The sequence below is a fragment of the Barbus barbus genome, assembly GCF_936440315.1.
Source record: "Barbus barbus genome assembly, chromosome: 11".
Lineage (NCBI taxonomy): Eukaryota > Metazoa > Chordata > Actinopteri > Cypriniformes > Cyprinidae > Barbus > Barbus barbus.
In genome coordinates this window covers 13081937-13108914 of record NC_136739.1, presented here as the reverse complement: position 1 = coordinate 13108914, position 26978 = coordinate 13081937, and the positions used below count along the sequence as shown (strand labels likewise).

The following is a 26978-nucleotide window of genomic DNA, read 5'->3' as shown; positions in this document are numbered from 1 at the left end:
TTTGTTCATGGAATTAACATTTACCTCTGATTTAGGTCTTTCTTTAACTGATTTGGATTGCATTAAAAAAAAACACAAACTTGTATATTTTCATGTCAGATTCAGAAAAACTTTAAACTAGCCACCAAAAAAAGATCATAAAATAAACTGCTTGTGCTTTTATTGGTAAAGCATATTCATTATAAACTGTATAAAATATATCAAAGTTACAATATAAAAACATGTTACACAAAATCTGGCATTTAAAAGCTTTCTCTGGAAATCATGAGTCACCGAACTTCTGTACAAAAGAATAGACTTCCTTGTTAAAGAGATGTTGCATTTCTGACATTCATACATAGTATAATTACAATTACTTGAAAGGCTGCATGTCTTGAACAATAGTTTATATGACCTAGTGTTTAAATTCCTTGTTTAGCATTGCGTTTGAGCTGTTAAAGGAATGTTTCAGGCTTAGTACATTCAGCATGTTGTTAACAGCATCTGTGGTACTGAAGATAAAAGAAAAATCATTCAACTCTTTGGAAAAAAAAATAAAATAAAGCACCTCCAATGAAAGTCGACGGGGCAAAGCATTGCACACGGATAAACGTTAATTTAATTAGGATATTCACATGTGACTAGTGTACAGACTACAGATGTACACTGTCCAATTTTTCAACTACAATGACCATATAAAGCCAATAAACAATTTTGCACAATACTAGCAAGGTCCAAAAAAGGACCGTTGACAGAGAAATTCACCTTTAGGATTTACACTGGCAGTGCATAATCAAAAGTTCATCATCCCACCAAAAGGTTTTTAGAAAAAGTATAGAAGAATAAAAACTGTAATTATATTTTTAGAATTATAAAATTAGATTTATATAACACAAATATAATTTGTGTTAGTAAAAATAATTTTCTTTGATGACAATGTTATAGATGCTGTCTACAAAACCTGTTTTGAACCTGGAACATTCCTTTAAGTTGGCCATGGTCATTTTTCTTTCAGTGGCATATTCAACATTTTGATAAATAATATACACATTAATTTTGCCTTTAAGGGAGCCTGCTTCCCTATATTCTCTAAAGATAAACTTCTTAATCTCAACAATAACATTCATTCAGCTCTCTGTACGTTTGCTGCACTAATTCAGTATATAAATAATTCTATATGTGCCCGACACCCGAAAATACAGATACATACTCCAAAGAAATCATTCTCTCTACACAAACATCCCATAAGAAGGCCGTTCTCCCTTGGCAGCGGATGTTTCTTATCCGTCATGTCTTCCATCTGCTCCTCGGGGTCCTACCACTTCCCAGGAATGGGTATCCCACACTCATACCAGGCCACGTAGTTGATCATGGAATTTCCTCCGATGTCCCCAAATTTGACAGGCTCTTGACGCATGGCCCGGTAAAAGCCTTGATAAGACAGGAGAAATTGTCATATCTTGCGTACTAGTGTTAGATTACTGTGTTTTTGTTAAATAAACCGTGTTTTTATTAGAAACCTTTTCTGGGTGGTAACTGATCTGGTGGAAGAGGACCACCGGTTCGTCCATCCAGGAATGAGTCAACAAATTGGCAGTGATCCTCTCCATACCCAGTTTGATCTCCTATGCTATAGAACTTCCCTGGAGAAAGAAAGAACTAAAAAGTAACCAAGTGACTAAATGGCAGAAATATCTGTTGAGTCGGTAAATGGTTAATACGGACCTTTGAGAGAGTCGCTCAGGTAGATCTTGTATCTAAGAGAGTTGCACAACTGGATACCCACAAACTTGCGGTACCAGGTCCGCTTTATGAACTGCTGCCCATTGCACTCGGAGTACGAGTCAGATTTGAATGGAAATGATGACCAGATGGCATTTTTACCTATGAGAGCCAATATAAATTAGACACGTGCAGTTGGTATAGGTATATTGTGTCTTTCAATTTTTTATATTGTATGCTGGCGCTCTTACCGGTTTGGATCTCACTCACACGAGGATCAGCTGCAATGCAGAAGAACATGATGTCACTGCAACTTAATGCATTGTTGATGTGACATTTTGGGGTCAGTAAGATTTTGTTGCTGTTTTTGAAAGTCTCTTACACTCACCAAGGCTGCTTTTTTTTTTCTTTCATCAATAACAGTAAAAACAACAGTAAAATAACTATTTGGATAAACTGTAAAATGTCATTTATTCAAGTTCAAGTTAATTTATTTATAAAGCACATTTAAAAACAGCCACAAGACTGACCAAAGTGCTGTACATTAAAATCAAACCATAAACATATAAAACAGAGATAATACAACATAAATTAAAAACCAAAAAGGAATGACAAATAGACTCTTAAAACAGAGTAATAATCCAGACCATAATACAGTGTAATAAGAAAGGGATATTAGTAGTCCAGATCAAACAAATGTGTTTTTAAAAGTGACTTGAAAACAGATGAAGATGCCACTCTAATCTCAGGCGGCAGATTGTTCCATAACCGAGGCCCGACCACAGAGAAAGCTCGATCCCCTCTACGTTTAATCTGGACAGAGGGACTAAAAGGAGATTCTGATCACTGGATCTTAGACTTCTAGTGAGAGTATAAAAATGCAACAGCTCTGAAAGATAGCAAGGGGCTTGGTTATGTAAAGATTTGTACACCAATACGAGAATTTTTAAATCGATTCTAAATTAAATAGGCAGCCAGTGGAGGGCCCCCAGTATAAGGGTGATGTGGATCACCCCTAGACTATCCCATTTTGAATTTTCAGCAGCCATTAATCCAGTCAGTTCAGTGTCACATGATTTTTCAGAAATTATTTTGAAGTGCTCAACAAAATTTTTGTATTATTATATATAAGTTGAAAATAGTTTGCTCCTTAATATTTTTGTGGAAACTGTGATGCATTTTTTCAGGATTCTTTGGTAAATAGAAAACAAAAAAAAATCTTTAAGGCATCATTGATGAATAAAAGTATTGATCTCTTTCAAAAACAAAAATCTTACTGACCCTAAACTTTTGAACATAGTGTATATGCAAATGTTAATGAAATAAGCCTTTTTATTATGCCTAGGCTACTATGAAACCATACATACATAAATTAGGCTGATCCAAACATAGCTGTCAAAGGTAAGCACAAGTCAGTACAATATGGCATTCAGGTAATTATTACTACACTCGACACCTGAATATAACAAAACAGCATGGTTTTCGGCTTTAAATCCAAAGCCCCCAGAAATTCCCCTGAGTTGTCCTCACTATCATGATATACAATTTTCCAGAGCTTGTGTCAGAAATCCTCATGGTTATTATTATTTTCTGGCAGTCTATCAGGGCCCCTTTACCTACAGTAAATAAGTGCAATGGACCCAGAAGAGTGAACACATTGGAACTATTAGGCACATTACTCTCGCTGCTGACTGTAATGCTTATATGTTAATTATACATATACATTACAGCAAACGTTCATTGCCAATTACACACACCTGTGAGCTTGATGTCTCATTCTTAAGTTACCTGGGCCTGCATGACTCTTCTATCATACGAGTGCCAGTTTCTTTCAATTGTTCAGTGATAGCAAACATAATCGGTTTTCACGCAACTTGTGACTAATCGCAATGCTTTCGAATGTTTTGAAGCATGAATGAGATTTAAATGAAGTTTAAGTGAATAATGATTTATGTTTCGGTCTGTTTTTAACACAGGGCTCTTGTATGGCTTAAGATGAATTTAAACATAGTGCAAAAACCCTGAAAATAAAAACCATTAAAGCTTCTCTTGTTGATACAATTGGCCCAGTGACACTTCTAGAACAAATAGAGCTCAGATTCACTGGATGAGCCAAATGATTTCACAATGAGCTCAGACCAGATTGTGGTTTCAGATCTGGGACTTTTTAGCTGAGACACATATTCTGAACACACAATGTATTCAAAATGAATTCATTTAACATTTCTTCTCCGCTTACCTGACTCAGTACTGAAGGTGACCGGTTCACTGGCTGGGCCAGAACCCAGCTCATTCTTGGGTGTAACTTTGAACTCATAACTACAACAACATAACGACAAAATAGAGTTGATCATTCTGAAACAATGTTATGTTGATCAGACAACCAAACATTCCTAATCATGTGTATTTTCTTGTAACAAACATTAAGTGGAACTTTACGGCCCCACGGGGAAAACAGCTTCATAACAGCATTAAACGATACACTATTTAATAAGTTGTCTGTAAGGGCAGGACTATGAGTTAGTGTGTAGCTATATTAGCTTAATTTAATAACTATTGTAGTCCATGACACGTGTTTGTCTTCATACCTGCTCTGTGGTTTCAGGTTCTCCACAGCTGTATGTGTTTGATTTGTTGTCTGGACAGACACCTCGTCTCCATGAGGACCCTTGGTGGAGGAAACTACCTCATATTCTATTGATACAACAGAAACATACTTTGTTGTTTAAAAGTTTTAATGGAACATCAAAGGAGATTCCCAGAATGTCTGGGCTGCTTTATCTGTTCAATGGACTACATTAATGGTGTTTTTCAGTACTATTTGGATTTTGGGTATAAGTAAATAAGTACTGCAAGTAAGTAAGTAAGTAAGTAAATAAATAAAACACTACTGTTCAAAAGGTTTGGGTAGGTTTTTTTAAATATTTTTTTTACTTTTCCAATTATCAAAGAATCCTTATGTAGCCTTAGTGAGAATAAGAGGGTTCTTTCAAAAACATTAAAATATCAATTCTTTATTCCATGGAAGAAAGTAATATAGGTTTTGAATGACCTAATTTTGGAATGAGCAAATAATGACAATTTTCATTTTTGTATCTCATATATCTTGTTAAATCCAACTAAAGTAAGTTTAACCAAAGTCCACTCAAGGCAAGCCAGTTTACTTGGCGGCCATCTTGGCAGCTATTTTCTATGCAGGTAATGGACATAAAGTATAACTTCTATCTGCTGGAATGGAGAAAGACTAAAAATCTGTTAAGATTTGTCAAAAGAACTTTTCAAAGCCATATTTCAAATTAGCAATAAAGTCTGACAACAATGGTATCATAAATTTAGCTTCTTAAGCTCAAACCAACACTAAAAACCAATATTTTTTCAGGCTTGCCCCGGTAATGCACATTCCAGAGGTAAAAAACAGACTTCACATCCATCAACAAGGCAGTTGGCTCTTTTAACTTTCTTTCCAACAGCTGCCATATTGGGCATATTGCAACTTTTCCCATTCATTTCTCAAGTTGTCCATCACCTCCTTCAATACTGTGTTTAGTTTAAGCCAGCTAAGACAGTAATCAAATGCTTTGTCTACCTGTGGTCTCATTGTCTGTTTTGTCCCAGTCAAGGATGATGAAGGAGGGGCATCCTTCCACTGTGACCACAGTAAGGTTGGATGGAGGGGTCTTGGGTGGGCCAGTGACATTCAAGTATCCGATCTCCTCATCAGGAAAGAAGCTGAGAGAGTGAGTGACAGAGCATGGCTCCTCCGGACGTTTGTCAGTTCTATAGATCACGTGAGGCGCTGCAAACAGAAGACAGCCAATCAGAGGTCCAACATTCGTCAAAAGACTGTGAATCATAAATCAGACACAGTTCTGTCTGTCCGTGCTGTAGGTCCAAAATATTAATGCTTTTAGCCCATTTTCTTACCTATGAAACGTTTCTTCCCTGTGGCATCCACCTCAGAGAGGGGATGTGATCTGAATACAGAGGAGTTGTCACCGGTGTGAAAACGACTCCCTAAGATTCAAAGGCAAACATGAAACGCCACAAGACCACAAATTCAAGACTCCAACTACTCCAATTGTTAGATACACTAATTCTCTCATTCTCAACAGATTGTCTTGCATGTCTCCAGTTTCTAATTTCAGCATTTAATGTGTTGTATTCAACATAGTTTTTGTACAAATGACATAACTCGCACTAGAGCATACCCTCAAAAACAGAATGCAGTGTTGTTGTCGATGATGGCCGTTGTTTGGCTGGTCTTTCAGTAGTGGGTGGAGTTAGAGGTTTTAAATCTGGTACTGGGTCCATCTGCTTCAGATCAATAATGTTTTCTAAAAGTTAACATGTAAAATGTTTCATTAATTGGCAAGAAACACATGTATGTCCATCAAGACTGTTGCTATTTGGACTTTGATATCTTTATTTGTTAAGTGTCCTCACCCTTTTCTTTAGTCTCTGAGACCTGGTTCAGCTTTGTATTCACTGTAAAAGAAGGCGGCAAAAAAACACTGTTCACTGACTATCATTTAGAAGTGAAGGTAAAGTATGTTCTACATAACATTCACATGGTTGGAATGAAAAAATAATGCATGACATCAGGTTAATCATTTAAACATCAGTTAAAAAAATAATGCATGACACTGTCATGATAGAAAAACCACAATACTCTGACTGTCTGCACAGTCAGAGTATTGTGGGAGCCAAATGGGATCTTTTATTGCTGTCCAGACTCTTAGGACTGCGGCTTCTCCAAGAACAGCTCTGAGGGACCAATGCTATGATGGAGTGCAGAACTACACAGCCATAATGCTGGATATTATATAAAGATTATTTTTGACCAAAGCCTGTCAATGAATCAATTTCCAAACGTAATTATTTCCAACAGCCATCTCTCTAATGGTCTATTATTCCAATATGCGGTTTGCAAAATATTCCAGATAATTTTCAGGAACCTAATTTAGTATGAATAGAAGGTTTTTAAGAAAAGTTGGATGAAGAGCTTCACATTTTCCTCAAGTAATCATATGTCTGCCAAATGTGTTCAAGCAGACTTTCTAATAAAGAAAAGATTGGATGGATGGGATAGGCAATTGGGTAAGGACAGGGTGGCTTGATTCTCTATTATTCAGTTTTAGTGTTGTCTTTGGTTGCGAGAGGCTGATGGAGAAAGTGAGAGAGGGTCCTGGGTTCTCAACAGTGGTTGGCTAAGTTGATCAATGGCTGATCTGTCATGCTTTTCCAAAGAACCATGAGCTCTGAAAATCCATCATGACATGAACAGCACATAAATATTTTCTTTGGCCCAGAATGGTCATGAAATCCAGCTGCAAGGGAATCGTTCTTTAGACAGGAGATGTTTTCTACCAAACAGGGACATCTATCTCAGACATCATGTTAAAACTGTATCCAAACTAACACTATGCACAATTGGATTCACAGTTTTCTGGGACAGGGACCACAGAATCACTCAATAAACTAAAGAACACAACACAAGGCTTTACAACTAAAGCAACATCACATGGATTGTAATGGAAATATGACATTGCAACCCCCTTATGAGATAAAACTAAGATAACCTCTAATATATGCATTCAAAATCCATGAAGGAGTTGCTTTACCAAGTTGCTCTCTGGTTCCCTTTGGAAATTTGGACCACAAAAGTCCTTTATGTTGCTCACCATGGGGCACTGTCATGATAGAAAAATCATGTCATTAAATGTGAACATTAAAGGGACATGACAAAAAAAAAACTTTAAGAAATGTGTTAAAAGCACATCAGAAACAACAATATAAATACAAGAATGTTTGTATTTGATATTTGATAGGTATTAGAGTAAGAGACCAGATGTGAAAAAGAGGGACTTATATGACAAAAACGTTGAACTGTACAGTTTGAGCTGTAATATCAGGTGTCACAGGAGTCATCAGCTGTTGTGCAGAACTAAATGACAGCGCGAAGAGGATAAGATGGGAAACAGACTTTTGGCAGAAAGAGGTAGATTGTATGTTTTTGTCTTTTCCCTGCAGATAACACATGAATCTTGACAACAGGTCCGAAGGGTCCCTTAAATAAATAAATATAAAATCCACCCGAGAAACCATGTGCAAAGAAGAATATCCATATACAGTATATACTGTACAAAAGCCTATGCAATCAACCAAACATACTCATAAAAGTGTATACACAGGGAGTACAATTACGTTTTGGCCATGTCTAACAATTCCAGGTGATCTGAGGATGCCAATGCTCAGACAACATACAGAATTACCAAATTTTGCCATACGTTCTGCTATATATAAATATATTGTGGAAACTTAATTTCCTGCAGAGCTGCTTTGCAACGATTTGCATCGTAAAAAGCGCTATACAAATAAACTTGAACTTGAACTTAAACATAATAATGAAAGAAGGGACTGTCTATCTATAGAAATGTTTTTTTTCTTTGATTCACTCTGATTATGTCAGATTCATAAAACCATACTGTTTGCTCATACATTGCAACTAAAAAAGTAATGTCTAACCATTTTATTTACTTCTTCTTGTCAAAAGTTTATTTTGGACCCATATTAAGAATAAGACTAAGGCTTGTTTCACTCCACATATGTGATCTAACCATATTTATATAGTTGGCCATATTAACAGGCTTCAGAATTCACACTGTGCTTATAAGCATTTGTTTTGCAATAAACTGATTTACAAAGAAAAAATAATAGAGTAAAAATAATATATAAACAAATGAATGGAAATAAATAGATATAAAATAAATATGGCTTAATTAGTTAAAATACCCATACTTAAAATCAGGGGCGTAGTTTGTGGGGGTGGGGGGGTAACCAAAACCAAAACTAGCAAGTTCAACCCCCCCCCAATATTTATACCACGGTTAATGGAAACTTAGAATCAGGCTATTTATTAATTGTTTGAACCGCGCCTTCGGCGCTTTTATAAGCGCTAACCTCACATTCGAACCGAACGGAGCGCTTATCAGCACAACATGACTGAAGCAGTTCTGTTAATTGTACACGAGCGGCGCGTGAATCACCCTATACTCTGTGCGCGTGCACCAGCGCGCTCGAGAAGCATGAGAAGATTTGCGCGAGCCATTCCTATCGTATTCTATTGAGAAACTGCCACTTTAAAATGCTATGGAGAAAGTCGAACATTATCTAAAAAAAGACACAAACTAAAAATACTGATGAAAAGAGGAGAACACATAATATTGCACCAGCACTAACATAATATTAAAATATTTTTTAACTACTCATGATGAGCACCTTTACTATAATTTATCACGGTTTACTGTAGGCTTATTTATTGTGGTAAATTGTGTCTAACTTGTTGAATTTATAATAGATAATCTGTTAAGGGAATAGATTTTCCCTATAGATTTATATTACAACTGTGGCTTGTTGTAGCTATTGTTTCTAAAGGCTGTTGTTTCTCATAACAAATGCAATATAGATTAATAAAAACGTCATTATTGACCTGGAGATGATTAATAGGCTAGCCTTATTATAACAAATGCTACAGTTAAGAACTATGGTACTTTTTCATAAGAGCAAGTACAAGTCAGAATCGAGAGGCAATGGGTTCTAATGATGAGTGATGGAGAAACCTTCAGATATTCCAATGATGGCACAGATTACATCATTAACAACCTGATGAACTGTTAACGAGTAAGAAATAAACAATATCAATAAAAGAAAATGTTAAGTTAGATTGACTTCCCATGGCGTGTTGAGTTAGAACATTCTGTCAAACTATAGCCTAAGTGTCTAAAATATATTATATCCTATTTAAACAAGTATTTGTTAACTAGCTTATTACTTTATTGCAGTTACGCAATCAACCAACTTTGCATGTGAGGTGGATAGCACAAAAGACCATTTTACAAAAATAAACATTTAAGCAAACAAACAAATAAATAAACCTTAACAGGGAGCATGACCCGGGGTCCACTTCAACCCCCCCAATGTTCAAACCAAAACTACGCCCTTGCTTAAAATATATACACAGTGCAGTAACCTAAAAACGTGTCTTATCTTTTCTCTTTAGAAACATTGCAGTGTGCACTACAGCTGAACTTACAAGCTTCTGCTTATTCATGTGGTGTGAAACAGCCCTAGTGCTATACATTTATGAATTTGCACACTACATAACATTTAAAAAGTCTAATAATACAGTTTGACAAAATGAATGACAGAATGAATTAATAAATGAAAGTAAGGATGGCTGGATACATTATTGGAAGCCTGAAATGAAAGCTGAACAGTCAAATGCCCTCTTAAAAGAAAAATTATGTCTGTGTCAGTGTGAAGACATTTTATACCCTTTTTCTTGTTGCCAGTTGAGTTACGATACTCAGAGGGCGGCCTGATAAACCTTGTATGGTGAACTGGAGGGACACGACCATGAGGCCCCAAACTCTGTGTAGCATTTCGTGCCAAGAGGTGGGACAAAGAAGAGTTGCGAAAGATACCTCTGCCTAGATAAACACAAACACAGTCAGCAATGGGAAGGAGATGATGATTAAAGATTATTGAAACAGATCTGTTGACTGACTGGATGGGGATGAGTCTGGGAAGCTCACAAAAGAGCACCAGCTATCCAGAAACAGAAGACAACAGATTTGGAAGAGAAGATGGTGGAAATGGTGTGCGTAGCATTATGACAGTGCATGTGTTGGACATTAAGAGTTGATGAAGTAGTCAGACACTTGAGGTGAATGAATGGCATAGTAATGTGAGAGCTGGTGCTGTTGGTGATGATTTAAAGATGATTGGGGGCAGTGGTGGGGCTGTTTCAGTGCTAGTCAGGTGGAAATGGCATTGCCCAGCAGGATGAAGCTAGGAAGTGTTGGTGATGTTTGGTGGTGACAATCACGACGCTACTGTGTACAATGAAGATGTATGTGGTTAATACGGACAGGTGACAAACAGCACATTTAGGAGAATAAAAACTGGACCTGATGTCATTACCCTCATTCCTATTGGCCACCTCATTTGTAAGTGTTGGTTGAGACAGTAGCTGTTCGTCCTTTGGCTGGGAAATAGCTGACATACAGAGGCAGAACATATTATAATGATAATGTTCTCAGAAGATCCCTGGCCAATAGCTTTTAGTTTGTGTAGATTATCCAAAGGAATATCTGGCACCAGTTATTTAAAAAATGGCATAACAATGAATGAAAAACATCAAAAAACTTCTTAAACCGGGCTTGTCCAATCCTGCTTCTAGAAAGTTGTCCTGCAAAATTTAGCTCCAATCTTCCCCAGCACACTTGACTGGAAATTTCTAGCAATCCAGATTTGTTGATTCAGGTATGTTTAATTAGGATTGGAGCTAAACTCTGCAGGATAGCAGCCCTCCAGGAAAAGGATGTGACACGTCTGTCTTAAAGGGATAGATAACGGAAAAATTAAAATCACCTCATGGTTTATTCATCCTCAACCCATCCTAGGTGTATATGACTTCATTCTTTCAGACGAATACAACTGGAGTCATTTGCTGGAACGCTACTCTCTCGTGAACGCGCATACGACAGTTAGCGGATGCTATAGATAAGGGTTTATAAATGGATATTTTTCTCACATAAACGTATTGATTCGCTTTAGAAGGACTTTATTAATCCCACAGAGCCGTGTGGAATACTTTTTATGATGGATGGATTCACTTTATTGGACTTCAAAATCTCTGCCATTATAAAATTTGAAAGAGCCAGGAAAGTTTTTTTTTTAAACTCTGATTGTATTCATCTGAAAGAATAAAGTCATATACACCTAGGATGACTTGAGGGTGAGTAAATCATAAGGTAATTTTCATTTTTGGGTGAACTATCCTTTTAAGAGATACACTTTAAGTTGTTGGATTGCTTCAAATTACTGAAACTAGCCTGTTTCTAAATCATATGTCTAGGGGAGAAGTTACCCGCTGGTCGACTTGGATGACTCGTCCCCACTGTTACCTTCTCCGCCACAGGTGAGTTTTGAATGGCATCGGATTTGGTGAAAGCTGTATGAGGTGTGAGGTTTAGTAGGTTTTTTGGGGTACCTGGCAACCATTCTTCAGGGGTAGGTTGTCGATTTTCAACTTGGGAGTCCGTTTTTGGGTTGTATTTAGAAGTGCTAGCTTGCTGTTTAGTGATGCTGGAATGCTTTGTTGTGGTGCTGGGTCTGGGTTGGTACCAAAAGGTTATGGGTAGATACATAGGATATGGAGACAGTTCCTGTATGTTCTCAGTAAGAGGTGGATTTTTAGTTGTAGGAATATGGGATGTAGAATATTCTTCAGGGATGGATGGATTAGTGCTAAATACTGGATGTTTGCTAACATCGGTTTTCAGCTGTGATACTAAGACATCTGTTTGTTGGTCTGTTACTAAGACAATATTTGTTAAAGTAGTGGGTGAAGTCAAAGCTGTGTTTGTCAGTGAATGACTATTTGTGGAATAATCCTGTGTTGTTGGTGGTGGTTTGGTGTTTGGCTGTTCAGAATGTGCGATTGTGCTGGACTGGTAGTGAGAAGTGGTTTCTGGAAAATAAGTGTGAGTGGTTGGATGCTTGGACGTGCCTCGTGAACGCTGGGTTGGGCTCAGTCGATGCAGCTTGGTGCTGGGCTGAATTTTTCTTGTATGGAGACTGTCTCGAGTTATGGTGTCTTGTTTCTTAGATGGGTGAGGATGTTCCTGGACAGTGCTTGTGGTGCGTTGTTGGGTTTGTTGAATTGGTGGTTTGGTTGTAGGTGAATTAGGGGAAGATGTTTCACTAAACTGTTGTGGGGCTGTATTCAGAAGCTGTTTGGCTGTATTTGGTTGATCTTTGACTGAGATTTGCATTTTGCTGGTATATTGTTGGATTGTAGTGGATGGTTGTTGGGTTGTGCTGGTTTGTTGTTGGGTTCTGGAAGGTTGGGTCTGAGATGTTGTAAGTTGTTGTGGGGTTATGCTAGTGTGTTGCTCTGTGAGAAGATCTGCTTGGGTTGTACTGGGATGACTGGTGGGGTTTTGAGGTTGAACTGTGCTTGAGGTCATTGGCCTGGGCAGAATGATAAATGTGTGAGAGGAAGGAAGGGCCTCGGTTGAGGTACGTGGATTGTCAGGAACTGTTGTGGGATTTTCTTCCCCTGTTGATGAAACTGTAGAAAAATACATTTTCTATCACAGACATTCAATGAAAATGACACACACAGGAAAAGAACGGAAATAAAAAAGCATTGATTTCAATTGGTTGATAATGAGACATGTAGCTCTCCTGTCACAGAAGTTAATGGGACATTTTTAGGTTTTAATAAAATCCTTTAGCAGGAATTAATTTGTATTGAAGAAAAGTGATTATAATCATTAGATGAATTTCAATTGTTTCATAAATGTATGTTTTTTCCTCCAACAGTTTCTCCAGCTTGTGCGTATTTCAGAAAATTCACATCTGGCACATGGAATTATGATACACATGAAGGACATTTATTTTAAATTTATCTTGAAAATCACAGGGGATCTACTATGAGCGGTTCAATTTAAAACACAGTTCCCTATCGATACTTCACTCGTACTGCGTCGCTAGACGCTATGGGAAAAAACTCCTTTTTCTCTGAGGACTGAAGACTTTTTCAATCATGCAGTGTGACTGCACGGCCATTGGTTCGTGCAGTAAATAAATACGAACCAATGGCTCGTCAGCGGCGCTGCACGAGCCTATGGCGGCAAAGCCCGCCAGAAAGGGCGGGGCCATCTGGCTATATAAGATGGCGCTTCGCCATAGGAAAACTTACGAAGTCGTGGCGTGCTCCGTATTCGGCCCGCCTTTGCTCTAACTCTTCCTCTGCTCTCTCCTTAGTGGACGGCACCGAAGAGAAGGGCTACGAAAGGCTGCCCCCTCTCGACAAGGCAGTGGCTGCGCACCTTTGCCCACCCTCCGCTATCGGATGGAAAGCAAAGGCCGCTCACCCCTCCAAGCCCTGCAGGATGACTTCTGCCCTCGCTGGACGAGTGTATTCCTCCGCCGGGCAGGCCGACTCAGCGCTTCATTCCATGGCTGTGCTCCAGGTCTTTCAGGCCAAACTCCTCCAGACCATGGATGAGTCCGGACTTGATCCCGCAGTTTTCAGGGAACTGCGCAGCGCTACCAGCCTGGCTCTGAGGGCTACCAAGGCTACAGCACAGTCCATAGGGAGGTCAATGGCCAACTTAGTGGTGTTGGAGTGCCACTTATGGTTAAACCTCACCGAGATCAAGGAGGCTGACAAGGTCCCTTTCCTCGATTCCCCGGTCTCCCCTACGGGGCTCTTTGGACCTGCCGTCGAAGGCTTTGTGGAGCGATTCATCGCGGCTCAGAAGTCGTCCCAGGCTATGCAACACTTCCTGCCGAAACGGTCCAGCTCTGCAATGGCCGCTAGTCGCCCCAAGCCTGCTCCAGCGCAACAGCCAGCTAAACCTCTAATTCCGCCTCATGCGTGGCGTCATGGACGCATCCGCATCAGGGTGGACCAGGCCTGCGTGTCAGCCCTGGCCCCCTGGAAGGACCTACGGTGGTTCGAACAGGGCGTGACAATGGGTTTGGTTTACAGAAGGAAGGTTGTTATGACGGATGGGGGGCTCTGTGCGATGGCGAACCGACCTTCAGCTCCTGGACGAACGCAGAAGGACAGCTGCACGTCAACTGCCTCGAAATGACGGCAGTATGTCGAGCTCTTCAGTTCTTCCTGACAGTCCTGAAGGGACACCATGTGCTAGTCCGCTCAGACAGCATGACAGTGGTGTCATACATAAACCGCCAGGGCGGGCTCACCTCGAAGCGCCTTTTCGAGATGGTGGAGCGCCTCTTAGTATGGGCACATCTCAACCTGTGTTCACTGAGAGCAGCTCATGTGCCCGGTGTGCTGAACCAAGGAGAGGATATGCTCTCTCAGAAGAACGTCCCCTCCGAGGAGTGGATGCTCCACCCACAGACGGTTCAAGAAATCTGGCGAATCTTTGGCAGGGCAGAGGTCGAACTCTTCGCCTCCAAAGACAACTCAAACTGCCAAATTTACTTTTTGGACGCATTGGCCCACGAATGGCCCAACCTCCTTCTGTATGCTTTTCCCTCGATTGCTCTGATTCCTCAAGTAATCAGGCGAATCAGGGAACACAAGCACAAAGTGCTTCTAGTGGCCCCGCTCTTGAAGAACCATCATTGGATCTCAGAGTTATCTCAGCTGCTAATAGCGGCTCCGTGGCCCATTCCCCTGAGACGAGACCTCCTCTCTCAGGCGAACAGAACGATCTGGCACCCCAGCCCGAGCTGTGGGACCTGCATCTATGGGCACTCGATGGGACTCAATAGATCTCCCCAAGAATGTCCTAAATACCATTGAACAGGCTAGAGCCCCATCCACGAGACGCCTCTACGCCCTTAAGTGGTCGGTTTTCTCCGCCTGATGTCAAGCCCACGGCGAGGAGCCGACAACATGTGACATATCAGTGACATTGTCCTATTTACAAGAGCTGTTGGATAAGGGCCGCGCCCCTTCCACGTTTAGAGTCTATGTGGCAGCTATAGCAGTTTCTCACGCTCCTATAGCCGGACAGTCGGTGGGCCGGAACAACCTGGTTGTCCGTTTCCTGAGGGGTTCCAGGAGGCTCCATCCGCCCCAACCCCTCACAGTCCTGTATGGGACTTGCCCACGGTGCTGAGAGCCCTCAAAGGTGCTCCCTTTGAGCCACTACAATCTGCAAGCTTAAAAACACTGTCACTCAAGACCACTCTGCTGCTGGCGCTAGCATCGGTGAAGCGAGTAGGTGACTTGCAGGCTCTCTCTTTAAACCCTGCCTGTCTTGAGTTTGGGCCTTACGACTTTAAGGTCGTCCTAAAGCCAAGACATGGCTATGTCCCGAAGGCGCTCTACACTCCGTTTAGGGCCCAGGTTATTACACTTTCTGCGCTCCCCCCTTCTGAGAAGGACCGAGAGTTCAACCTTCTCTGCCTGGTCAGGGCATTGAGAACTTACATCGAGCGTTCCGTGCCCTTTAGGCAATCGGAACAACTCTTTGTCTGCTTTGGCAGCCACACCAAGGGGTCTCCGGTCACAAAGCACAGGATATCTCGATGGTTAGTTGATGCTATTGCACTAGCATACTCCTCCCTGGGCCTCCAGAGCCCCATTGGAGTGAGAGCCTATTCCACTAGAGGAGTGGCCTCTTCCTGGGCGTGGTCTAGTGGTGTGTCCATGGCAGACATTTGTGCAGCAGCCGGCTGGGCATCGTCGTCCACCTTTGCCAGGTTCTATAACTTGGATGTCCCAGCCTTACAGGCTTGGGTTCTCTCTGCTTAAAGGGTACACACCTTTCTTAAAGTGGTCCCTTCAGGCATTGCCTGATTCTTCAAGAACGCTCTTGGCCCCATTCCTGGTGCTGAGGCTGTACTTATGACCATTGAAACGATATCTAGGCTGGACTGACCTCTAGGAGCTCGGTCCTCATGCCTCCTGCAGGATTCTTCCTGCTCATAATTGGTCCCTCTGAGCCTTATTGCTCAAGGCCAGTTTATGTTGGTCGTTTCTCTTCATGGCATGGCGGGATTGTATTTGTTCCCCATAGCGTCTAGCGACGCAGTACGAGTGAAGTATCGATAGGGAACGTACTGAGATACGGGAACGAGTACTGCGTACCGTGCCATGCCATTCAGCTGCACGACTCAGGTCGTCACTTCAGTCGAATTGGCCTGATTTCCTATGGCGAAGCGCTCGCTTGTACAGCTAGATGGCCCCACCTTTCTGGCGGGCTTTGCCGCCATAGGCTCGTGCAGCGCTGCTGACGAGCCATTGGTTCGTTTTTTATTTACTGCATGAACCAATGGCCATGCAGTCACACTGCGTGATTAAAAAAGTCTTCAGTCCTCGGAGAAAAAGGAGTTTTTCCCATGGCATCGTAAAAAAAACTATTAATTGTTTTCTATCTAGAGAGAGGTAGAAATGTGGCTTATTCACATGCAAGTTATAAAAATATATGAGAAAAATAGTTCAAGGTTTACAGAGCAAGAGACAATGGGTATGTTCAGAATATCAAACTACTGTGGCGTATACTTATACTTTTTTTTGTAGTTTGCATATGTATATGGTATATATCTCCATTTTTTATTTTAAATTTATTTTATAGCAAATTTTAGAAATGTTTTACAACAAATAAATAAGAATGCAAAATAACCACATTTCATTTCGAGATGACTGGAGGTCAACATACTAAAATATGTATGTTGATAATGTGGCAACAAAGGCAGCATACAAGTTTTTCAAATGTTGCATATTGTTTCACATACAACTTACAATACATACAAAAAAAATAGTAAGCAGTATGCAGTGAATACTGTTCAGTATGCGGTGTGTTTTAAGCTTGCATTCCATGCTGCTAATGTAATATTTTGCTTGGCTTCAAAGGTGAGAGAATATAATTTACCTGATGTTTTGCTAGGCTTTGGAAGGCTCGGGTATTTGAATAGAGGGGCCGCTCTGGTCTGGTTAATCTTGTTGAAAACTAGAAAGTGGCAGGAAAAGTTATTACGTATTTTATATTCATTACTACTATAAGTGACTGTGTTTAGGAAGGAAAAATGTTTTTTTTTTTTTTTTTTTTTACCTGGCACTGGTGGCAAGAATGATTGCTGGCTTGCTAAGACTGGCTTCTGTTTAGAAAGCAATATCCAAATTAAATAAAAGATAAACAACGAGAGAACAAAAGTGTTGTCCTTAAACTCAGTTATTTACTTACCTTAGGCTTCGCCAGGTTCAGTTCCTTAAATGGCTCTATTATTTGATCTGTGAGAGAAAAATCAATAACGTTTTGTAAACTTCTTCGTTACAGTATGTTTCTTTTAAATATCAGTTTTGTGTCAGCTATTCATTCTAAACATCCATGGATGATTTGTAGTGGGACACACCAGCTGTGTTATGGATGACCGGTGGGCTCCATACTCCACTGTTTGTGTCGGTGTCTGCTCGGACCGCAAACTCATACAGAGCATCTGGTTTGAGGTTGTCGATGACTGTGCTGGTGGATGGACAGGTCTGGTAGTTCCAGGTATTGCTGGGTTCATTCTCTCTGTAGCGCACTGTGAACTGTCTGAGAGGAGACAAAACGGCAAACTAGAATCTATAAACTTTAACTAGATTTAAAATGGCTGTCAAATCATGAAAAATAGATCTCTGGTTTGAATAACTCACTTGTAGGTATTATGTCAGCATGATATGGCACTAATGAGCTAAACTCAGATATTATTTATGTATACAGATGCCACTGCTTACCCTTTTTTCATTTTTACAGCATTTCTCTCTCCTTCTGGTATTTATAAGGTTTTATGGGTCAGAGGGATCAAATTAGTTGTTTTGTAGAGGGCTGAGGTCAAGCTTTCCACTAACGTGTCCAAGGACAGTGTGTGTGGGTCACATTGTGCCTACACCACATGTCCCCACAAGGACAGTAAAAACTGAAATTAGCTGCATTGCAGTGAGAATCCAACAATCTCTATGAGCAAAATGACTTCATAAGGATGTCTTAACAAAAATATAAACATGCAGGAGATAGAAAACATCATAAGTTTAGAAAAAAAAGAAACAATATATGGAAAATCCCAACAATGATATAAAAATAAATTTGTCTGTGCATAGATACACACCCAAGTTCTTATTTCCACCCAAACATCTGTTAATTTTATAACTGTGTTTTACGGTTTCGTTTTTCTTTTCTTTTTTTACTTTTTCTAATACTGTTTAGTTTATTAACGTCTGTTTTTTTTTTGCCCATAAATGTGTGTGATCAGAGTGTCTGGTTGTTTCTGGAACACATGGGCATCTGAACACATGATCCTGTACCTGCTCTGTGCCTTCTGTCAGTGTAATAATTGTACATCTGCAGAGAAGGTCAACAACAAACTGATTCAATCCAGATTAACGCCCACATGGTACATGGATATACACACATAGATGCTCAAGGACACATACCCTTCATCAAAACAGTCTTCCAGAACGGTATCCACGAAGGGGCTGGTCAGTAGTGTCCCCCAGGACAGCAGCACTGAGGACTCTGTTACCGAGCCAATCACAACGTTCAATGGTTTGTCTAGATCCACTTTCCCTGGAGGTCACAATTCAGTAATCAGCTAAAATTCATTACACAGGTTTCACTCAGAAACTGCTAGTAAATTTCACAATTAATTACAAAGAAATGGCAAGTACACACTGAATTAAATGTGAAATTTTCAAGTAGAAAGACTATAATAGTATTTTCTAGTGAAATAATCTTCAAGATAGATTCCCATCAATAATCTTTATTTACAACTCAAAAAAATCGTATTTTGGAAGAATCAAGGTGTTCACTCTGTAGCTGATCTTTACATCGAAGGTACATTTGCCTCATTTCAACAGCTAAATGTTATGTATAACATTCCGAGAAGCCACTTAGCTTTGCTTGTAAAAATGTAGCAAATTTTCCCATCTGCAATTGAAACCATCCTAAGTTTTGATGTCTGTCGTAAAGGCTCAATTTCTAAGTTAATCAATACGTTTGCCACTTAACAGTCTTTCCCCATCAATCGTTTGCGTATCAGTTGTTAAGTTTAGGTATTGGGTAGGATTAGGGCTGTAGAATAAGGTCATGTAGAATAAGCCCCCCCCCCCCCCTGTTTTTTATTTGTTATTTTTTGGTATCTGTTTTGTAACCCTCTGTCAATGTCATCCTTTCTTGTGATTTCTTGTTTGTAAAATGTTTACAATTAATAAATAAATAAAAAATCATATTTTACAGTCTACTGAAGGCCAACAACTTTCTGAACTGCTATGCAACGGCATTCTTTTTAAGTGTGGTTCAAGTGTCCAAATACGTTTTGGAATCAGTGTATACACAGATCTAATTTTATTTGTGGCACCGTGTTGCTTACCTGCACACTTTTTCTTAGGTTCCTCAGGAATCTTCGACTGAACCGCAATCAGATATTTGGGCTCAGCATCTAGAAAATAGAGAAGAAACTGTTCAACTTTATGAAAAACCCTTTGAAGGAAGGCTAGAAATAAAGACAATACCTATCTCAGTCTCATAAGGTTGTCCATCCTCGGGTAGCTGGATAAATTGTTTGGAGAACATGCTGCTTCCATAGCCCAGGATATATCCCTCCAGTCTGGTGTCCACATGGGGCCGGATGAACTTCAACACAATGGTGTCTTCAAAAGCGCTGATACGCACCCTCATGTTTTGTCTTTGCACTGGAATTCAAATATACAGGAAAAGTGATCTCAGATTCGCTTCAATCCCTTACATTTACATCATGACTTCAGCTAGGGATATTAGAAGTCATGTGACTGTATCTACAACATTTTTGCCAAGAGATTTGGAATAACAATCAGTCCAGTGTCATATTTTCCTTTCTGACAGCTACACTTCTACAGTCTAAACGAAAGTGCACTTGCCAGCAGCGATGCTTCCCTCACAAACATCACGTTCTGCCGTTATAATTACCTAGTTTTGCGAACTATGACAACAAAACACAAACACATAAAAGAATCCCAGTGCAAGACCCCTGTGGTTTGTTTCTCCTAAATCTGTGCGTTTGCCGTTTCTGCAGAATGAATGATGAAACTGTCCTATGCCAGAGAAAGTTGTTTCTGCTTGAGGGAAACCCCTGGCACTGAGCACAGAGCTCCGGAGCACACAAACAGCCCATTTATTACATCAGAGCTGGTTTCTGTATGACCCCCAGAGGAATCAGCAGATAAACTGCTGTGTTGCAGAGATATGTCAGAAATCATGTGTGGATGTAACGTGAGAAAACACTTGTTGCATGCGTGTTTGTTTGCGGTTAAACATCGTCACCCTCTGAATCGGACACTTTGAGAATAATGATTTCTCCCAGACAGCAGTGAGATTGATTGATTGATAAACAACTGGAGACATTTCCTGCTTCTCGCATTTTTCTCCTTTAGAGTTTCAGAAGAGATCTGCAATCAAAAGTCTGAGATTTCAGTATGAGCTTAAATCATTACATTCTTAGAAAACCAAATTATCGGAGCTAAAGTAGAATTCAAAAGTTAAGACTTTCACAAAAGACTTTATGTTCACCAAGACTGCATTTATTTGATACTGTATTTTAAATACAGATAAATAACTGTATCTATATTTTAAATAACTGTTTTCTGTTTTAATATATTTTACTTGAAATACTGCCATTGCTCCAGTCTTCAGTGTCGCATGATCCTTCAGAAATCATTCTAATATGTTGATTTGGTGCTCAAGACACATTTCTTATTAATAGCAATGTTGACAAATCACAGTGTTGTGGAAATATTTCAAAATATCATGAAATATTTCTCAGGATTCTGTTATCAAAAGAATTTCAAAAATGTTCAGCTTTTTATAATTTGTTTTTATTTTATTTGTTTTAATGATCAAATGGAAACATTCAAATTCAAGTTGGTTTGAGAAAGGCAATAGTAACTTGCCTTTAATAATTAATGCCTAAATAACAAAAAAATAGCCCAAATGGCCTACTAAATCCAAGTTGTTTCAGAGGTGGCCAAATATATTTTGTTGAAAATTACAAAATACAAACTCATTTTCCTTTAACGAAACATGCACTGATTAATCATGCACTATGAGACCACGAATGTGTATTTAAGTGTGTGAAATTTTAATATGCATCGACTTGAAACATATTTGAGAACTGCTTTAAGTCTCCTGAGCTATGAAGCAGCAACCTCTGAGAGATACATTTTTCCTCTGGGAGAGTGTGTGCAACACATGACAATGAAGAACTGATAAACAGTGGTTTCCATGAGAACTAGGGATTTAGAGATGTTCAATGACCGAACAGATGGGTGGCCTGGGATAAATTAGTCAAGGCTGAGGTGTGTTACAATAAGACAGTGTCATAGATGAAGAGGTCATTGCTTAGTGGCAGTTGTGGAGTTGATGCTTACTTCTTTCAGTATATGATTTATGTCAGTTTGCTCAACAAGGGTCATGCACCTTACATGCACCTTACACGTGACACAGGAGAAGGGGAGTGGTGAGGCCAAAACAAATCCAGGCACATTAAGTACAGGCTCAGTGTGTGAAGTCATTTTTGATATTGCACACTAAAGCAAAAATAAAAGTAAACTAAATTAATCCACATTCAACCAACGCCCATGCACTCAGCTTTCATCCGCTCAAATATTTCTAATCTCTCACTTCAGAGATTCAAGCTTTAACAGGAAACAGATAATAAACACACACAAACAGACCTGATGTGACCTTGTATTTGCTGCCAATGAAGACATCAACACACAATATTTGTTTTGCAATTTCAACAGAATCCATTACTGATATCCAATAAAAATACATTTTAATGACCTGTGAGGCCTTCAAAATATTAGTTGTTGATATAATACAAATTATTTACTGCATGATCATAAACATCATTAATTAATTCTTTTAATGCACTCTTCAAAATAGTCACAATTACAGCAAGTTATTGCACTATCCCTACCCCAAAAAGAAAACATATATATATATGTCTATATATTATTAACATATATATATATTACGGGGAAGTCGTGGCCTAATGGTTAGAGAGTCGGACTTGTAATCCAAAGGTTGTGGGTTCGAGTCTCGGGCCGGCAGGGATTGTAGGTGGGGGGAGTGAATGTCCAGCGCTCTCTCCACCCTCAATACCACGACTGAGGTGCCCTTGAGCAAGGCACCGAACCCCCACTTGGCAGTATTTCACTTCACTATATATATATATATATATCTGTATATACAGATTGACAACAGCTGAGCTTGCATCCTTTAACCGGCACCATGCATCCACAGCATACCAGACTAATGACTTCAGTAGTATTGCATTACAATAGGCATACTGCGTGCAGGAATTTCCTTCTGCATAGAATTAATTTCATAAGTAGCATGCATATGGATTGGAACTACAGCTAGAAAGAGCTGGTACCTTTCATGGTGGTTGCGGAGGTCAGTCTCAGCAGCAAGATCTCGCTGAGGATGAGGAGGAGGAAGGCTTGCATGTTGTCCTTTTTTCTCAGAGAAAACAATACAGAGTTCATATAGTCCACTCAAACCTTCTATCTAAACTTCTACAATTGTTCTTTCTTGAATCATTTTACTCGTTGTCCTTTAAAGTGACCTCAGATCAGGTGTCAGTGCACACTGTGTGTGAGAGAAACTGTGTGGTATGGTTTTGTGTGTTTGGAAATGGGTGTGTGATTGTACGAACATCTATACTGGATTATTAACAAGAGGGAGGGACACTATGATGTCACACTGTAGTTGTTAAACCTTTAGCTTATCTCTGTCTCTTTCTCTCTCTCTACACCATTTCAGCACACTATTTCTTCTTAAGCTGCATCTTTTCTTCTGCCTCACTTCAGTGTTTGGGATCAATTTCATTAAGTAGTCACTGTAATAATATCACAAAGCATTATTTGGGACCCTCATTACACTAAATTAAGCAAAAGTTTTAAGGTAAGTGGTTGCAAACAATTTATTTTAGCTATATTTAAATAAATAATAAAATGTTGAAAGTTAGTCAATTAAATTAGTTTATTTAAATGAAGCTAAAATAAATTAATTGCAACCACTTACCATAAAAAAAAAATAGTAAATTCAATTAATCTTTTTTTTTTTCAGTGTAGAAAGGTAAAATACATTTGTGGTGTTGCGAAATATTTTTTTATTATGTTTATATTATTCATGTATTATTTACATTAGCAACATAATCAACTCCATGATAAACAAAATATTACATCTACATTTTGAATTTCACATCATAGGACAACAAGGTTTTCAAAAAACTAAAGTGTACTTGTTTTGTTAATGAATCCAAATAATAAATAAATCCAGGATGTAAAAACGTAACCAAGATCAACAACAACACATAATTACACACACATATGTTTTTAAAACTATTTTCCCAACAGGTCTCATTAGTCACAAATACTAAGAAATGTGAATTACTTTGACTAAATACACATGGTACAATTCCTATTAGAAATATGAAACCCTATGTAAGAATACAATAAAAACTTGCTAACTTTTCTAAACCAACAACCTGTATTTTAGACCCTGTTCCATATAAGTTCCTAAAAGAGGTGCTTCCAGAAGTAATAGATCCTCTTCTGAATATTATTAACTCATCATTGTCATTAGGATATGTCCCAAAAGCCTTCAAACTGGCTGTTATTAAGCCTAAGCCTCTCATTAAAAATACACAACTTGACCCCAAAGAATTAATTACAGAATTAATTACAGACCGATCTCGAATCTCCCTTTTCTGTCAAAGATATTAGAAAGGGTAGTATCATCACAACTATGTTCCTTCTTAGAGAAAAATTATATAAGTGAGGATTTCCAGTCAGGTTTTAAACCATATCATAGTACTGAGACTGCTCTCATTAGAGTTACAAACTACCTGCTTTTATCATCTGATCGTGGTTGTATCTCTCTATTAGTGCTGCTGCACCTTAGCGCCGCATTTGACACTATTGACCACAAAATTCTTTTAAATAGACTAGAAAATTATGTTGGCATTAGAGGAAGTGCACTGGCATGGTTCAAATTGTACTTATCTGACCACCATCAATTTGTGGCAGTAAATTAAGAGGTTATCATACCAATCACAAGTGCAGTATGGAGTACCTCAAGGCTCAGTACTTGGCCCCTTACTTTTCACGCTTTACATGTTACCCTTGGGAGATATCATTAGGAAACATGGTGTTAGCTTTCACTGTTATGCTGATGACACCCAGCTCTATATTTCTTAGCAACCTGATGAAACTTACCAGTTTGCAAAACTAACGGAATGTATAGTTGATATCAAAAACTGGATGACTAGCAATTTCTTACTGCTAAATTCTGAAAAAACAGAGGTGTTAATTATTGGACCAAAAACTTTTGCATGTAATAACCTAGATCACTGTCTAATACTTGATGGCTGCTCTGTAAATTCTTCGTCATCAGTTAGGAACCTAGGCGTACTTTTTGATAGCAATCCTTCCTTCGAAAAACATTTTTCTAGCATTTGTAAAACTGCATTTTTCCATCTTAAAAATATATCTAAATTACGACCTATGCTCTCAATGTAAAATGCAGAAAAATTCATTCATGCGTTCATGACCTCGAGGCTAGATTATTGTAATACTTTATTGGGTGGTTGCTCTGCACGTTTAATAAACAAACTCCAGCTGGTTCAAAATGCAGCAGCTAGAGTTCTTACTAGAACCAGGAAGTATGACCACATTAGCCCGGTTCTGGCAACACTGCACTGGCTCCCTATTAAACATTGTATACATTTTAAGATCTTGCTAATTACCTGTAAAGCCCTGAATGGTTTGGCACCTCAGTATTTGAGTGAGCTCTTATCACACCATAGTACTTCACATCCACTGCAATCTCAAAACTCTGGCCATTTGATAATCAAAATCAATTGCGTGCGGGAGATCGTTTTCCTATTTAGCGCCCAAACTCTGGAACAATGTACCTAACACTGTTCGGAAAGCAGGCACACTCTGTCAGTTTAAATCTAGATTAAAGACCCGTCTCTTTAACCTGGCTTACACATAATACACTATCACATTTCTATAATTCAAATAAAGGATTGTTAGGCTGCATTAATTAGGTCAACCGGAACCGGGAACACTTCCCAAAACACCTGATGTACCTGTTACATTGTTAGAAGAATGACATCTACACTAATATTAGTCTGTTTCTTTCTTATTCCGAGGTCACCGTAGCCACCCAGATCCAGACTGTATCCAGATCAGATGGTGGATCAGCACCTAGAGATGACCTCTACAGCCAGGACACCTAGATGATCCCCAGAGAAGACCCTGTTTCCAAGATGGCCATTGGGACAAGACCACAGGAACCAGATGAGTCCTTTGCATCTGATTCTGCTTTAGCCTAGATTTAAACTGCTGATTTTGTCTGGCCAGAGGAGAATGACACTATTTCGACAAACTATTTCCCTCATCTAAATACTGTAAAGCTGATATAAAGCCACCCAGCTTTATATCAAGCCGATGTAAAGCTGCTTTGACAAATTTGCATTTTTAAAAGCGCTATACAAATAATATTGACTTGACTTGCTAAAAAAAAATCAATCTTCAGATTTGACAAGAATGAAGAAATTCAAGCAGGTTAAACAAAGTACTGTTTAGTTACTGAGGATAATTGTTGTTCAGAGAAAACTAATGCATCATTTTGCCTTGCCTTTTTTATCCTTTCCCAGCACAGTGTGGCTGATCAAAATATAATGTAATACAATACCATATGTTACCCATTTCTCAGACTAAATCTATTTAACCACAGCTAAAGGAGAAAAACATGAAGAAATGTTTGAAGACTGATTAGAATCCATTCATTAATAATGAACATGTTCAAAATGTACAAAAGCATGTTATTTATAGCATCTATATCAGTGTTCCAGGTTTCTGACTAAACATAATTGTTTCCAGTTGATTACCAGAAAATGATTTTATATATTTGTTTGTGCTTAACAGTCAATTGTCTATAGAAGACCTTTGAACATGCCATTGTGTCTCAGGAGTCTCTTAGCCTTTTAATAATAAATTATGGGTCAGACAAACTTCAAATCATCTTTACAGTTGACAAATAATTGTGACTAAACAAATGATTATGAACTGCTGGAGTTTGTTGAGTTTGAAAGGTCTAACTACTGAGATCTTTGCAGTCAGATTGGAAAAGCAATGAGATGTTGACATCAGGGTTATAAATTCAAGGTCAGTAGCTTATTTACCAAATGTAGTTTAAGAATTGTCCATTGAAAAACTAAAAGTTTGGGGTTGGTCAAATTTTTAAATCTGATCAAAAACACAGTCAAACGGTAGTATTTACAATTATTATTACATTTTAAAATAACTGCTTTGTATTTGAATATATTTTAAAATGTAATTTAATCCTGTTCATTCTAACATGCTGATTTGTTTGTAAAGTGACACACTTTTCATTTATTAAAACAAATTAAACGATTTGACAGAGAACTGTCATACTGCATAAGTCTAGCGTTTTTATGATTTGCACGTTATAACAGGTAGATCTATTATAAACAGTACTTGGACTGCATGACAGTATTTTACTATTTTATATAGTTACTGCTGTTTCTGTCTGTAGTGACCAGGAGTTAGATTTTTTTTCCAATCCTCTTGGAGGTGTTTCAGAATAAATAATTGAAAATTCAGCGCAGATGTTTCATTACAAAAATGCCAACTACATCACAAACAGACACAAATCCCCAGCCTTCAG

At 38.8% G+C, this 26978-nt stretch overlaps 1 protein-coding gene across 1 annotated transcript; it reads right to left on the bottom strand.

Moving 5' to 3' along the window:
- Positions 1-139: 139 nt before the first annotated feature.
- Positions 140-22874, bottom strand: LOC306877205 (target of Nesh-SH3-like). Its single transcript, XM_079428801.1, has 22 exons — positions 22651-22874; positions 19751-19930; positions 19609-19677; positions 18674-18806; positions 17614-17795; positions 17445-17491; positions 17313-17358; positions 17133-17210; positions 11633-12838; positions 10684-10758; positions 10035-10190; positions 7323-7391; positions 6145-6186; positions 5910-6035; positions 5626-5715; positions 5288-5497; positions 4290-4395; positions 3941-4020; positions 1953-1982; positions 1705-1863; positions 1500-1622; positions 140-1410 (listed from the first exon to the last, which is right to left on the bottom strand). The coding sequence occupies exons 1-22, from the start codon at positions 22760-22762 to the stop codon at positions 1295-1297; spliced, it is 3435 nt and encodes a 1144-aa protein (XP_079284927.1). The 5' UTR covers positions 22763-22874; the 3' UTR covers positions 140-1294.
- Between the last annotated feature and the right edge of the window lie 4104 nt (positions 22875-26978).

Bases quoted from the DNA above. Each gene is read 5' to 3' on its own strand.
- LOC306877205 (XM_079428801.1), bottom strand. From the start codon at position 22,762: ATGAACTCTGTATTGTTTTCTCTGAGAAAAAAGGACAACATGCAAGCC. The intron at 17,359-17,444 runs GTAAGTAAATAA...CTTTCTAAACAG, and splicing joins TGAACCTGGCGAAGCCTAAG to AAGCCAGTCTTAGCAAGCCA. The intron at 17,211-17,312 runs GTAAAAAAAAAA...GCCACTTTCTAG, and splicing joins ATTCTTGCCACCAGTGCCAG to TTTTCAACAAGATTAACCAG.